This window comes from Notamacropus eugenii, chromosome 2 (assembly GCF_028372415.1).
Source record: "Notamacropus eugenii isolate mMacEug1 chromosome 2, mMacEug1.pri_v2, whole genome shotgun sequence".
Classification (NCBI taxonomy): Eukaryota; Metazoa; Chordata; class Mammalia; order Diprotodontia; family Macropodidae; genus Notamacropus; species Notamacropus eugenii.
In genome coordinates this window covers 350,183,662-350,199,730 of record NC_092873.1, presented here as the reverse complement: position 1 = coordinate 350,199,730, position 16,069 = coordinate 350,183,662, and the positions used below count along the sequence as shown (strand labels likewise).

The 16,069-nt window shown below is 46.1% G+C and overlaps 1 protein-coding gene across 8 annotated transcripts in view; it reads right to left on the bottom strand.

Moving 5' to 3' along the window:
* Window positions 1–576: 576 nt before the first annotated feature.
* The window catches only part of MPP2 (MAGUK p55 scaffold protein 2), a 56,044-nt gene continuing 40,551 nt past the window's right edge, over window positions 577–16,069 (bottom strand). For all 8 annotated transcript variants that reach the window (XM_072646078.1, XM_072646080.1, XM_072646079.1 and 5 more), the window contains 8 exons: window positions 15,784–16,011; window positions 13,328–13,459; window positions 12,935–13,040; window positions 12,778–12,846; window positions 12,309–12,470; window positions 8,571–8,773; window positions 7,449–7,577; window positions 577–2,697 (listed from right to left, as the gene is read on the bottom strand). In XM_072646078.1, coding sequence (XP_072502179.1) covers window positions 2,521–2,697; window positions 7,449–7,577; window positions 8,571–8,773; window positions 12,309–12,470; window positions 12,778–12,846; window positions 12,935–13,040; window positions 13,328–13,459; window positions 15,784–16,011 — 1,206 coding nt within the window. In that variant the 3' untranslated portion in view covers window positions 577–2,520. The remainder of the gene's footprint in view (window positions 2,698–7,448; window positions 7,578–8,570; window positions 8,774–12,308; window positions 12,471–12,777; window positions 12,847–12,934; window positions 13,041–13,327; window positions 13,460–15,783; window positions 16,012–16,069) is intronic.

The window sequence follows — 16,069 nt, the reverse complement described above, 5'->3', positions numbered from 1 at the left end:
TTCTGTGGCATCTCTGAGAAGGGGTCCTCAGGCTGGAATGAGTTTAATCTTCCAGGCTTGGGGGACTGTGCTAGCTTCCCTGGGCCCCCGACAATTTTACTTCTGTGTCTCCCCTCTCATCCTTAGAAAAGCATCTTGACTCTCAGTTTCATGTAGGTTGCTCTGGGGAAAGGGCAAGTGTTGTAATAAGATCACAGAAACTAGGGCTCAAAGGGACCTAGAAGTCCTCAGCTGGGAATTTCTGCTAGAGGCTGTTTGGGCCCCTCCTGAGGGTTGGGGGAGGGGTAAATTATCTCTTACAACTAGGACTAGTTCCACAGGAGATAGGGAATCTCTTCTTCCCCTTCCCACTGGCTCTGCAGGCTAGACCAGAAGACAACTGAGGATGATGGGAGAAAATTAGAAGGCAAAAAAGAAAGAAAAAAACAAAGGAAAAATGTAGACACAGTGTATGCAGATCTTTGCAAATGAGATGCAGAGAAGAAAACAGCTAGGAAAGCTGCCAGGGACCCTCTACATTTCATTTGCTTATGTTATGCACCCAGTATTTACATATTAATAAATTGATTTCTACCATTTGTAATAAATAAGTCTGTTTATTCTCTTTTTACTTAATTCTCTTATATGCTTCTCCTCCCCTCTCAGGAATATGCTAATGAACCACTGGCCCTCCCAGGGTCCTAAGCAAGAAGGGGCACTGAGAAGGGCTTAGGAAGCACTAGTTTCCTTGGCCTCCTGGAAAGGGACATCCCTCCCTCCCCAATACAGTGGGGGAGGGTGGGGCACAGTGGTTCAGGGGTCAGCTTGAGTTGACATTGCAGCAAGAAAGATGAGGTTAAACACACAGAAGGACTAGGTAGGCCCTCAAGTTAGGGTAAAGATGGAGATTGGGATGAGGCCAGAGACCCCAAGGAGAGGCTAGTTTTGGGTTTTTTCCCTCCCTTCCAGGTTTCCTATTGATTCCTGTGAGATGAAAGGGCTATCCTAGGGGAAGGCAGGAGAGTAGATGAAATGACCCTGGAAATTCTAAGACAGCATTCTCTTCTTAACGGGGAATTCTATTTTACAGAGTTGGCCTCTGTACTACTCCAAACTCCTAAGTTAGGGGGTCATGGTGTTCCCTCATATATTTAAAGGATGAGGCATGGAAATGGGGGTTAAAAGCTGAAAATCTGACAATTTCTAAGATTCTGGAATGTGGGATTTCTCTCTAATTTAAGGAGAGGGATCTTCACAATACAAAGGAGAAATAGGGACCACCCACTCCAATTCTACTACAGACTCTGAAATTTCTTCTCTAGAGCAAAATAACCCATCCCTCCCTGAAAGAAAGGCCCACACATATGTCTCACACACATATGATCAGTGTGCTGTGGACAGAAGAAGCTCTATTTTTCATGTTTCACTCACACCTGGCCTTCTCCATCCTACTCTCTCCAGGTCACCAAGGCCTCCTACCTCCACCCTCATGACAGGACTCCCAGAACCAGGCCCTGTCAGCTGCATAAGGCAGGTGCCCAGATTGCCTGGAGAGGTTAAGCCCTTGGTGCAATGGAAAGGAATATTGGGCCCAGATCATGAGGCTGACCAGCCCCTCTCAATTTTCCAGTTCATGGAGATATTCAGCAGAAATAATATAGGAGGTCTAGCTTTCCTTTCTCAAGGCCAAGGTCTTCCTGCCCATCCCAATACCTCCCAGATGAGGCTGGGGAAGAATAGTGCTGAGGGGTCTGGAAGATATAGTAGGGGAGTCTCCGGCAGTGAGTTGCTGTGTATTTGGGGGAGGGCAAGGGAGATAGGGAGAGAGGTTAAGCCCTGGGAATCTTTCCCAACATAGGTTCCATTCTGTTCTCCAGGATTATCCAGAAAGAGGATAGTGCCCATTTCCCACCATGGGCCCTGGCTTCATGTGTTTCATTCTTACCCAGGCTTCAGGGGTAGCACCAGGCAGAACTAGCTCCTAGGCAGGTCTGGACCAAATGTCCAGCTCATTTAGATGGTGACATAATAATTCTCCCATCTGTGGATCCCAGGATTACGTGACTAGTCAGTAGGAAGGGCACTAGGGTATGGGTAGATCTATGCTAGCCCTGAGGAGAAAAGTTGACTAAATAAAATGGCGGCAGGGAACCTTGGTGCTCACCCAAATGTCAGCTTTTCTCATTTATGGACTGATGGGTACCTTGGGGATTTTCTACCCTTCCCCCACCCTCCTAAGCACAGTTTGGTCCCATAGAGAGGAATAGAGAGGGCACCAGGTAGACTGATCGTTAACAGGCATGGGAAAGGTGCCATACCTCACCCTGACAGTGTTTTCTGCAGAACTGTTGCTAGCTTTCATTGCCCACCTGGCATTTTATCCCAAGGAGTGGACACAGCTCCCCAAGGGAGCTGGGCTAAGGGACATGGGAATCTCTGTAAGAGATGTCCAAGGACACCTCCTAGAAGAGGATGAGGTTTGAGTGACTAAGGATTGTGGAATGGGGATGTGAATCCCTGTGCCAGAGGTGGGCGGCAGGGTTAGTATACCCAGCTGACAGGCACCCACTGGGGTTCTGTCCGCAGCTTCTCCATCGCAGTCTGAAGCTCTCGGAAGGTCCTCTCAAGGTTGTCGTTCACCAGAGTGAGGTCAAAGTAGTGCCCATACCCTCTCTGGATCCGGCTGCTCTCTTCAACTGTCCTCTTCAAGTCTGCCTCCTGCCCAGGCCCAAGGAATCCATTGAGTCAGGTGCTCCCTTGCCATTCACCTTCCCTCCCCTGGAGGAGAACCCAACCTCCCCCACCTTATTCCCCTTTAATGACCTATGAGAGAAAATCCCAGGACAACTGGGTTTGATGATCCTAAGTGTCTGGGCCTTCCCTCTATGGTGCCAATCAAAGTGATCACTGATTCCCTGTGCTGAGGGAAGATGATCTCCAGGGCAGGGGCATTCGTAAGTAGGCCCACTAAGTCATCACCATAAGCATCATAACTCATATTTATATAGCCCTCAAACACTTTTCATACATGATTTCATTTCAGACTCACAAGAACCTTGTGAGGTAGGTGCTAGCTTTAGCCCTGTGAAAGGAATTATGGTTTTATAATAATTGATATGATATGATAAAATCCTATTTTACAGAGGAATCAATTGAAGAATCAGGGAAATTAAGGGTTTTGATCAAGATCACACAGCTAGGTAAGTGTATGAGGATGGATTCAAACACAGATCTTCCCGCTCTAAATCCAGAGCTTTTTCTGCCACATGAATTCAACCTATGCCAAGCAAACCCCATCTCACCTTAACAGACTGACTGACAAACCCCACACCTTAACAGACTGACTCACCTTATCATGCCATCTAGGCCCACAACCACCTTTCTCAGGCTTTAAGGGAACCCCAAGAGTGCCCACTTACACCTGCCTAGGAAGTGTCCCCCTCAACCTGATAGTGCTCCCTGGGGACCCAAGACTTTGTAGCCTCCAGCAGAAAAGAACCTGAAGATTGGGGGCAAAACACAAACTGACCAGCTAGACTGGGAGACCAGGCTGGGGTAGAATCAAGGGTGTGGGGGGAACTCTTTAGCTAGAGAGGGCTCCTCTCCCTAATCCTATCTCTCTCTTCCTTCCCTCTCTCTCTTAATCACATCCACCTTTGCCCTTCCTTTCCTCCTCCACTCTTCCAAGTTGAACTTGAAAATTTTCTCTCATTTTCTTATTGTTGTTCCTGGTTTGGACTAGGAATGGAGAGGAAGAGAGCCAGGCCTTGGAAGAGGATCAGAGTGACCCCTGCAAGGCCTGTGATGAAGGCAAACGGGCTTCCTGATGTCCCCCTTACCACATTCTGAGCACTCCAGCCCAGCAGCACTATTTCCTGCACCTCTTCCCCCCACCAGCCTCCCTGAAGCTTCCCATTACTCTTATGTACAACATCCAATATCTGGGGAAGCCCAACTTTGGGTCCCAAAAGGGTCATGGAGGAACCTGGGAAATCAGCAAATCCAACCACCTCTTCTCTCTCTACACTCTCTCTGTTCATGACCTCATCAGTTCTATGGGTTTAAATTTCATCTCTTTGTAGATGGTTCTTGAGAGAGAGAGAGAGACAGAAAGAGTATCCCTGGATAGATTATAGATAGATAGACAGATGGATAGATTGATAGATAGTTTCCCTGGATAGAATATAGATACATACATAGATAGATGATAGATGGAAAGATAAATAAAAAGAAAGATGGTAGATAGATAAACAGATTGTTTCCCTGGATAGATTGTAGATAGATAGATAGATAGATAGATAGATAGATAGATAGATAGATAGATAGAAAGATGGATAGAGCCCCAGTCTTTCAACAGAGCTCCAGTCACACATCTCCTAGTGTCTAATGGACATTTCAAACTGGGTGTTCCATTAGCATCTCAAATTCAACATGTCTAAAACAGAGCTCATTACCTCTGTGTGCCCCTCCCCACCTGTTTCACCCCTTGGCATTTTCCTCAGACTTTTTCTCTACCTCACCCCACACACTGTCTCTTCTACTTCCCATGTCTCTTGCATTCGCCTCCTCTCTGCTTACTCGGACACCATCGGAGTCCAGGCCCTCATCACCTCTCATCTGGATCATTGTAATAGCCTTCTAATTGTTCTCTCTGCCTCAAGTCTCACGCTTCCAATCTGTCTTTCATTCAGCTACCAAAAGTACAGGTCTAACCATGTCATTCTCCCATGATAAGGTCCAGTGGCTCCCTATTTTTCCAGGATCAAACAGAAACTCCTCTGTGTGGCATTTAAGGCTTTTTACAACTGGACTCCAATCTATTTTTTTCCAAGCTGGTTACACATTGGTCCTTTTCACATACTCTATGATCCTGCCAAACTGGCATCCTTTCTATATATTGTTGTTCAGTTATTTTTCAGTCTCGTCTGACTCTTTATAGCCCCATTTGGGGTTTTCTTGACAAAGATACTGGAGAGCTTTGCCATTTCCTTCTCCAGCTCATTTAACAGATGAGGAAACTGAGGCAAACAGGGTTAAGTGACTTGCTAGTAAGTCACACTGCTAGTAAGTGTCTGAGGGCAGATTTGAACTCATGAATCTTCCTAACTCCAGGCCCAGCTCTATGCACCCTAATACCTAGCATTTCTAGAAGACCCCAAAGCAGGCTGACAGGGGCCAACATAGCTCTTTAGCTTAAATGGGCTTCTTTCTGCTCAATAAAATTCTCATTAATCTCTTATTGACTCTCCACTGCATTTTCTATAGGGGTGGGACCAAAACTTTTCCACTAACCACAAGTTCTCAGTCCCACTTAAATTCTCTGCCTCCTACACTCTCAGGAGACAGCCTTGGTTCCTCCTACTTTACAGAGACCCAGAGGTGGGGAACCTGTGGCCTTGACACGACATGTGGCCTTCTAGAACCTTAAGCGCAGTCTTTTGACTGAATAAAGGTTGCCCATAAGGCTCTAGAAGGCCACATGTGGCCTCGAGGCCGCAGGTTCCCCACCCCATCTCCTTTCTGCTTCTCCATCTTTATTGTCGCCCATTTCCTTCTCCTCTTCTCTCCCAAGGGAAGAAATGCCCCTTCTTGCCAATGCTAACCCTGCCACCTGTGTCCTTGCACCTAGTTCTGCCTATCTCCTACTAGACTGTGCTTCATTTATTAACCCCATCCTTCGCATCTTCAGTCTCTCCCCCTGTACTGGTTTCTTCCCCTGGGTCTCCAAACACACTTAGCTCTCTCTGTCTGAAGAAAAAAAAATATTCCCATCCCTTGAATATATCTCAAAAGGGCCTTTTTTTAATCCCTCTTTCACTGCTAAACTTCTCAAGAAAATATCTCCGCTCATTGCCTTTGCTTCTTCCCCACTTACAAATTCATTACCCACTCCCCCGACTACTGATTTCTGTGCTTACCAATCTGCCACTGCTTCTCTGAGGTAAAAAAGGACCAAGAAACCAGTCCAATAACCTTTTCTCCTTAACCTCTCTGCATTTGGAACTGATTTTAACCTTTCTTCTGGTGATGCTGAAGGCACTTAACCTCTGTCTGCTTCAGTTTCCTCAACGATAACAGGGGGTAATAATAGCAACCATCTCCCAAAGTCATCATGAGGATGCAACGAGGTATTTGTGAAGTGCTTAGCACAGGGCCTAGAACACAGCAGATAAATAAATAAATGCTTGTTTCTGCCTTCCTTCTACAATTCCTTCTTTCCCTTCTTTCTTCCCTCCCTCCTTCCTCTTTCCCTCCTTCCCATCCTTTCTTCTCTCCTCTTTTCTTTCCTTTCTTCCCTCCTTCCTTCCTTTCTTTCCTCCCCTCCTGCCTTGCTTCTTCCTTCCCTCTCTTTCTTCCTATTCCTCTCCACTGTCATTTGTCATCTCCACCCAGTTGTCCAGCTAACACCTCAAATTTAACATATACAAAACTAAATCCATCACCTACCCCATTAACCCATTCTCTTCCTGATTTCCCTAATGCTGGCAATCCTCCAAGTTATTCAAGCTCAAAACATGTGAGTAGCCTCCATTACCAAGTCTTGTTCATTTTATCTCCTCAATATTAAACACTCCTCCTCCACTGCACTCTCAAAGCCGTTCCTTTGGTTCAGACTTTCCTCACACATCACCTTCACCTCTCCAATTGTCTCCTAACTGGTCTCCAATTCATCCTCTACTCACATGCCAAAGAAAGCTTTCTAAAGCTCTATGTCATCCTGTTTCTCCCCTACATGAGAATTTTCAATAACTGTCCTTGCTTCTCTAACAAACTTTAAATTCCTCAGCCTCACACGTTCTCTGATCCAACCTTAACCTTCTATCTCCATCCGTCAGAAGCTAGACTATCTGTCAAGGACTCATTCAAATGCCACCTCTCCCATGAGGATTTTGCCAGTCTCCTACCTGCGGCCTTGAGGCCTTCTAGGTCCTCAGGTGTGGCCTTTTGACTGAGTCTAAGTTTTACAGAAGAAATCTTTGTATTAAGTGGATATGTTCTGGGAAGTCTGGATTCAGTCAAAAGGCAGAACTTGAGGTCCTAGAGGGCCACATGTGGCCTTGAGGCTACAGGTTCCCCACCCCTGGCCTAGATGAAGTGGCAAATCTCTCCCTCTTCTGGATTCTTACATCATGTTGTTCCAATTATCTCTTATCTTGTGTTACATTTGCTTTTGTATATCCTAGGAGGCAGGGATGGAGTTTAATTCATCCCTCACTGGGCCGACGACAAAGCTGCTGTGTAATGAATATCTGATGAATGATTAAAAGAATGAACATCTGCCCATACTTCCTCGGGCACCCCTGACCAGCTGCCCAGCCTCCCCACTAGTCACTGTATCCCTATTTCCCACTGTACCCCAAGCACTTCCTACACCCCTCCCATGGGGCCAGCCCATCCATCCCATACTAGTACTTATTTCTTCCCCACCCTGTACCCATCTTTCCACTTCCCTTCTAGATCCCCCTCACCGTGAGTTGCTTGGTGGCCACCCCGCTCTCCAGGGCAGCCCGGTTCATGGCACGCAGGGTCTCAAAGTCAGGGGCTTCAATGAAAACCACATATGGGACAAATTCAGCCGTTCTTAGCACCTTCACTGCCTGAAGTGGGGGAAGAGGGGAATATTCAGTGTTATCTCCTTAATCTTTATTCCCCTCCCCAATATAGTATCTTGCACCCCAGGGGGATCTCTATAGCAACCTCCCTCTTCAGGAAATAAGATGAAATATGAATTGGGAGACAGGATCTTCAGCTGCCTTGGTAAAGAGAGCAGACAAGGGGTTCAAACCCAGGGTTTCTAGGGATGCGTGGAGGGTGTTATTACTATATAAGACTACAGAAGATCCCTGCAGAATGGGGTATTGCCTGTGGTCAAGGAAAGCATTAAAAGTAGATGAAGTCAGGAGGAGCTAGGTGGCACCAGCCCTGGAGTCAAGAGGACTTGAGCTCAAATCCAGCCTCAGATACTTACTAGCTGTGTGACCCTGGGCAAGTCACTTAACCCCAATTGCCTCCCCCCAAAAAGTATATGCCAGAGTCAAGTTTACTCCCGGGAAAGAGAGACGTAGGTGTCTCAGAATATCCATTAGGAAAAAAAAGTAAGAGAAAAAGCATCATGGGAAGGGTTTGGGGATAGGGGGAGGGAAGGATGACTTGGGGTTGGTAATAGAAGGGGGAAGGTGGTCATAGATTGTACCCTGAACACAATTATACAGAGAATTGTAGATTCAAGGACAGAAAAGACCTTAGAGGTTACCTAGTTCCTTATTTTACAGATTAGGAAACTGAGGCTCAAAGGTGGTAAATTATTTACCTAAGGTTATAGAGGTAGGAATGTAGTCAGGCTGGAATTCAAACCCAGGGTCCCCAGAGAGGGTAGTGTTATGCAGGGTTAAAGAAAGTCCCCAGGGGATAAGGTGTTCCCTATGGTTGAAAAAAGGCCCTATGGAGGACAGTATGACATTATATGATACTGAGAGTGTCCTTGAGGATAGGGCTGCTGCCTGGGATTAGGAAGGACCCCTTTGGGGATGGGGATGTGGCCCTCAGTCAAGGAGGTGGCCAGCCTGGAATGCAGGGAAGACGGGACTTACCTGTGGATTGACATCCAACACGCACACCTTGCCAGCACTGAGCACATTTCGAATGGAATCAATTCGAGTGCCATATAGGTTCCCTTCATATTCCCCATGCTCAAGGTAGCGGCCAGCACGGATGTCAGCCTCCATCTCTGCCCGTGTCACAAAACTATAGCCCTGGCCTTCCCGCTCAGTGTCCTTAGGCCGACGAGATGTGTCTGGTGGGTAAGGAGAGTGGGAAACATGCATGAACATACACTGGGGCAGCTAGATAGCATAGTGCATGGGGGGCAGAGCTTGGAATCCCCTAAGACCTGAGTTCCAATCCTGCCTCAGACACTTACTAGTTGTGTGACCCTAAACAAGCCACTTAACTGCTTTAAGCCTCAGTTTCCCCATCTGCAAAATGGGGAGGTCCAACATGCACTGGTAGTATAATCCCTCTATGATCTCCACTCTAACTAGGGATGCTCAGGACCAGAGGAAAAAACACCTTGCTACTGTTGTTCAGTTGTTTCCAGCTCTTCATGATCCCATTTGAAATTTTCTTGGCAAAGATACTGGAGTGGTTTGCCATTTTCTTCTCCAGCTCATTTTACAGATGAGGAAACTGAGGCAAACAGGGTGAAGTGACTTATCTAGGGTCACACAACTTAGGAAATGTCTGAGACCAGATATAAACTCAGGTTTTTCTCACTCTAAGCTGGACACTATCCACTGCACCACTTAGCTGCTCCCACCTAAGAAATACCTAGGCTGCCCCTAAATGCTGGTTAGATTGAACTGAACTTGGGCAGCTAGGTGGCACAGTGGATAGAGCATCAACCCTGGAGTCAGGAGGATCTGAGTTCAAATTCAGTCTTAGATACTTACTAGCTGTGTGACCCTGGGCAAGTCCCTTAACCCTGATTACCTTGGGGGTGGGGTAAAGGGAGAAGAAATACTGGATTGAATTCAATCTCTTAGATACTGTGTCCGATTCAATTCAATTAGCATTTCATAGAATTGGAGTTGGAAGACAGCTCAAAGACCATCGAATCTGGATGATGAGAAGACTGCTGGTTAAAAGAAGTGGAGGTGTTTAATTTGAACGAGGGAAGACTTAGGGAAGAGGTGAAAGCAAAAGCAAATAGTCTGCTTGCCTTCAGAAGAGTCCAAGGGTAGAAGTTATAAAGGGGATAGATTTGGGTCAAGAGCAGAAAAAAAAAACTTCCTAAAGAGTAAAGCTGCCCCCAAGTGGAAAGTTTTCCCTGTCTCTGGAGATGTAGAAACACACAGAGACTAGGTGATCTCTGAGGTCCACTCTGATTGGAGATTGTAGTAGAACACTAGTTCCTTGAGTAACCCAGTGGATAGAGCACTGAGCCTGGAATGAGGAAAATTTGAGTTCACATCTAGTCTCACACTTCCTAGTTATGTGACCTTGGCAAGTCACTTAACTGCCACCTGCCTCAGTTTCCATATCTATAAAATGGTGATAATAATAGCACCTATCCCCCAGGGTGGTTGTAGAGACAAAGTGAGATGTTTTTTAAAGTACTTTGCAAATCTTAAAGTGATATATGAACTCAAGCTATTATTATTGAGAGGGGGGGGAGCTAAGAAGGTTACATTTCAATGTATCACTCTGGGGTGGGGAACCTGCAGCCTCAACACCACAGGTTCCTCACCCCTGATTATTGGTGGGAGGCAGTCCCCAACCTGAAAGTGCAGTGCCCCATGTTCACCGGAAGAGGGTGCTCACTCACCAAACAATCAGGCAGAACAGCAATAAAAATGACAGCATTTCATAGCCTCCTAGGATTTAGGGCTAGAAGGGACCTTGCAGATCATGAATCCTAATTCTGTCATTTTACAGGTGAGCAAACTGAGGCCCAGGGAGGGGAAGCGATTGACCCTTGGTCACACAGACAACATGTAGGCATTCAGTCCCAGGTGTATATGACCCCAGGCCTTGCTAGGATGATGATGACGATGACGACGATGATGACGATGATGATGAAGATGATGATGATGATGATATTAATGCTTATATATAAATTCCATATAAATATACACTACATATTATGTGTAAATGCACAATATGTTACATGTGACATAGCCTATATAAATACTATCGTTTGCCTTATATATAATTATTATGTGCAACTTGGTGTCTCAGTGCTAGGCCTGGAGTCAGGAAGACTCCTCTTCCTGGGTTCAAATCTGACCTCAGACATTTACTAGCTGTGTGACCCTGAGCAAGTCACTTCACCCTGATTGCCTCAGTTTCCTCATCTGTAAAATGAGCTGGAGAAGGACATGACAAACCACTCCAGTATCTTTGCTAAGAAAACCCTAAATGCGGTCATGAAGAATCAGAAACAACTGAAAAATGACTCAGAAAATGTATATTATATATAATTATAAATACATAAATAGATTTTTATATATAAATATAAAAATTATAAATAAAAATTCAGTGTGTCATATACACATTTTTCTACATAATACATTACATATTCTGTGTGTGTGTGATATAAATATATACATTATATATTTACGTAATGCTGTAACTTTTTTTTAATCACTTTACCAGTACTCTCTGATTTTACCCTGTGGGCTAGGTGGGAAAACTGAAACAGATAGTGGTTAAGTAACTTGCCCAGGGTCATACAGACAAAAAATGTCTCAGGACAGATTTAAACTTAGTTCTTCCAGACTCCAGGCCCAGCTCTATCTACTGCACCACCCTACTGCCACTAATGGACTACCTCAATTTCCATACATTAATCAATGTGACCATAAATCCACATGAATGTCTCCCTTCCTCCCTCTCAGCTGCTCCGGCTGCCCCTGCCTTCTCTCCTTTGTTCCTCCACATTTACTTTCCCTCCATGGTTCCATGCTCTAAGTAGGGTTATTCAGGACCCTGAAGGAGGTGTGCCTAGACTGGCCCTAAGTGCTAGTTAGATTAGACTGATTTAGATTCCTCAAACACAGTTTGCTGTTGTTTTTCAGTCATATCTGACTGTTATTCCCTTTGGGTTTTTTTTGGCAAAGATACCAGAGTAGTTTGCCATTTCCTTCTCCAACTCATTTTACATATGAGGAAACTGAGGCAAAATGGGTTACGTGACTTACCAGGGTCACACAGATAGTAAGTATCTCAGTTCAGATTTGAACTGAGGAAGATGAGTCTTCCTGACTCTAAAGCCCAACACTCCATCCAGGGGTGGGGAGCCTGCGGCCTTGAGGCAACATGTGGTCCTCTAGGTCCTCAAGTGCAGCCTTTTGACTGAATTCAAACTTCACAAAATAAATCCCTCTAAAAAAAGGATTTGTTTTGTAAAACTTGGACTCAGTCAAAAGGCTACACCTGAGGACCTAAAAGGCCATATGTGGCCTCAAGGCTGCGTCCACTCTAATTCAATAAACATTTCATAAGATCAGAGAATTAGAGTTAGAAGGAACTTTAGACAATGAAGACCTACCCCTTCATTTTACAGGTGAAGAAACTGAAGCCCCCAAAAGGTTAAGTGAGTTGCCCAGGGTCACACAGCCAGTGTCCAAGGTGAGATTTGAACCTGTGTTCCTGACTTCAGGTCCTGCTCTCCCACACTGCCTCTTCCCACACCTTCTCTAGACAAGATACTGATCTAGGTGCTGAGGAAGAAACAAAGATAAACCAGTGCCCCCTGGGACTGATAACTGAACCTAGTATTCAGCCTGGTGCCCTCTCGGGGTACAGAGCCAACCCCAGGGCCAACTCACAGGGCACGGTGGTGCCGTAGCGGTCTTGGTCCCACATGATGAGCTTGTTCTTGAGGCTACGTCGCCCCACACCCTGTGCACCAATCAGCACCAGGGTTTTCCGGCGGAAAGGGGGCATCCGGGCCACTTCCTCATAGATCAAAAGTTCATGCCGATCGAACTCTGTGAGCACAGAGGCAAGCGTACCATCCATCAGGCCAATGTGGGTACAATAGGGTGGAAGTGGGCAGAGTCACAGAGGAACATTCAGGGAGAGGGATGCAATGCCCATGGGTGGCATCGAGAGGCCCAGCAGGAATGTGTCTGGCAGTAGGAAGTGGCCAGGAAGGAGAACTAAGGTTAGTGCCCCAGGGTAAGGCAAATGTCGTCTAACACTAAGGTATACAGTTTCCATGCAGCACCAAGGGAGAAAACGCTGAGGGTAAGGGACAGGAAAAGGTGGGCAGTGGCCAGGCATGAGGGCACCTACCCGCATTCTTCGTAGTGAGATACATCATTCTCTTCTTCTTCTTGCCTGAAATGCTGCCACATAGGGCACCTGACAATGGGGAGAGGAGAGATGAGTAAACCCAGAAGTGGTCTTATCACCCCCCAAAGATGGCAAGTCTTACCCCAAAACTGCTTACCAGAGGTTGGTGTCATCTCCAGGTCCCTCTTGACGAAGGCCTTCCGTTTCTCCTCCAGCAGCTGGCTAGGGATAAGCCCAGCACTGCCCCCCTCTACATGGCATGCCTGAAACACCCACCCATGCCCACCGGGCTTAAGAACTTTGCTATCTCCCCTACCCCTTCATTTTTCCTCCCATCTAGCCAACTTCTAATACCCTCCCTCAGGGTATCAAGACATGTTCATGCTTCTTCCTTTCCCACAAGTTGTACCACCCCACTTGGTCAACTGGATTAAGGTGGACCAGAGAGGGCTGAGGGGGGGAGGAGGTTTTCAAGGCATCCCTGGGGCACAGGGTCTGGCTTCCATGGGGTGACAAGCTCTGGCATGAACAGGGTCCTGGGTTTACTCACTTGCCACCAGTTAGCATCATCCTGGTTAACAATCTGGAGCAGGTCCCCAGCACAAAAGCGCAAGCCAGCCTCCTTGCAGGGGATCAAGCTATCCCGGGCTGGCTCATAGTCAAAGTGGCATTTGACAAACACCTGGGGTAAGGGTAGGGGGGTAGAGGGGAAGAAGCACATATAAATCAAAGGCTGTGCTAGGCATGGCATCAATAAGGGCATCTAGGAGCCAAATGGTAGGGAAAAGATTGGTGCCCTTCCCCCTACCTCATGGATACCCAGGTGTAAGGTGCCATCCCGCAGCCTCTGAAGTCCCAAGGGGAAGGCAGTGGGGGGATGAGAGTACACACAAACAGTCACACTCATATACATCAGCCTTTGCCCCTTTAAGGAGGGACGTCACTGTCTCTGCTTGTCCTGCCATCCACTGCCAGGCTCCTTTCACTGCCCAGAACAAAGGGCGGTGGATCAGTCCTGTCTTTGTCCCTCCCATTTATGGGTACGGTTATCATTCTTCCTTGTCTCCCTCTAGACACTCTAGGGAGAGAAGGAGGGGGCGATGCCCATGCCAAGACAGGTCCCTCGTTCTCCTCCCTCTCCTGCACACTGGACTTGGGTTGTGACAAAGCACTTTCTAGATGCTAAAAACCTCATAGGCTCCTAGGAAACAGCCAGGCCTGGGGAGGTTCAACTGAATGGGAGGCTGCATATGCTTAATGCCAGAAGGAGAAACATTCCACACAGGCTTATATGCATACATGCCACACATATAAACATACATGTACAAGGAAATACATGTGTCTACAAATATACAGAAGGCAGCTAGGTGGCACAGTGGATAGAGTGCCTGGCCCAGAGTCAGGGAGACTTCTCTTCCTGAGTTCAAAATCTGACTTCAGACACTTAGTAGCTGTGTGACCCTGGGCAAGTCACTTCACCTTCTTTGCCTCAGTTTTCTGATCTGTAAAATGAGTTGAAAAAGGAAATGGCACCCCAGTATCTTTGACAAGAAAATCTTAAATGGGGTCATGAAGAGTGGGACATCACTGAAATGACCAAACAAATGTGCAATGTGTGTATGTAAGTGTGCACACATATATACAGGGATGCACACACATACTAGGGCCCACACATGTATAAGGAAACATATATGTACAAGGATGCACACATAGAAGGACACACATATATACAAGGATACACACATATAAAGACACACACATATATACAAGGATACATACATATAAGGACATATATACATAAGGATGCACACATATAAGGACACACGCATATAAGGGGACACACACACACATATATATATACACAAGGATGAACACATATAAGGACACACACATCTATATACAAGTATGTACACATGTAAAGACATACACACACATATATACAAGGATACATACACATACACAAGGATGCACACATATAAAAAGACACATACACATATATACATGGATGCACACATATAAAGATACCCACACATATATACAAGGATACACACATATAAGGACATATATATATACACAAGGATGCACACATATAAAGACACACACATACATATATATAAGGATACACATATATAAAGACACACACATATATACAAGGATACACACATATAAGGACATATATACACAAGGATGCACACATATAAGGACACCCATATATACATGTGTGTACATATGTGTGTACACATATTATATATAAGGCTACACATATAAGGACATATATACACTAGGATGCACACATATAAAAAGATACATACACATATATATACAAGGATGCACACATATAAGGACACACATATGTATAAGGAAGCACATATACAAGGGTGTGACAAATGTACAAGGGCATGCATGCCTTACAAGGATGTACTGCCATGTGGATATACAAGCATGTACAAGAACGTACATATGTAGTACAAAGATGCACATTCATGCAGATGGGTGGACACACTTAAATACAATTTTGTAGAAGATAATTGGCATTTTTATACCAATTTAAGGTTGGCAAAGTGCTTTACATTCATGATCTCAGTTGATGTCCTACAACAGCCTTGTGAAGTAAGTACTGTTTGAATTACCTCCATTTTACATATGAGGAAATTAAGACTCAGAGAGGATGACTGGCTGTGGCCACAGAGCCAGGAAGCTCTGGGTCAGAGGAGGGTTTGGAACCCAGGCCTCTCCTAACTCCAAATCCAGCATTCTTTCCTCTGCATCACCTTTGACTCTGCATACCCCCTACGTATCTGTGCAAGTATGAATACCCACGTGTTACATGCATCGGCTCCATGCAGGGATCCCCGTCTCCCCCCATTTGCTGCATGGGTATACACCACACAGACTCTTGTCTGACTTCAGACAACAATGTGGGGGGTAATCAGGTGTAAAGGAAAAGGGAGCAGGGTCCAGGGAGGGAGAGAGGGAGGTGGGCACAGGTGCCAACCGGATGCCCACCTGTCGAGGCAGGTGGGGCTCCTGGTAACTGGGCAGGATCTTGAGGATGACGCTACCACTGGCGCTCCGGAGTAATTCCTGCAGCCCCCGGGGGTCACTGCCCACAGGCTGCCCATTCACCTCCTTGATGACATCACCCACGTGCAGCAGGCCCTGCTGAGCCACCATGCCCCCGTGCAGAATACGGGCAATCACCAGCTCCCCACCCTCTACTCGAAACGTCACGCCCTGGACAAAGCAGTGAGAGGAGGTGGGCAGGTTAAGGGATAGGTTTGACTCTGTGCTC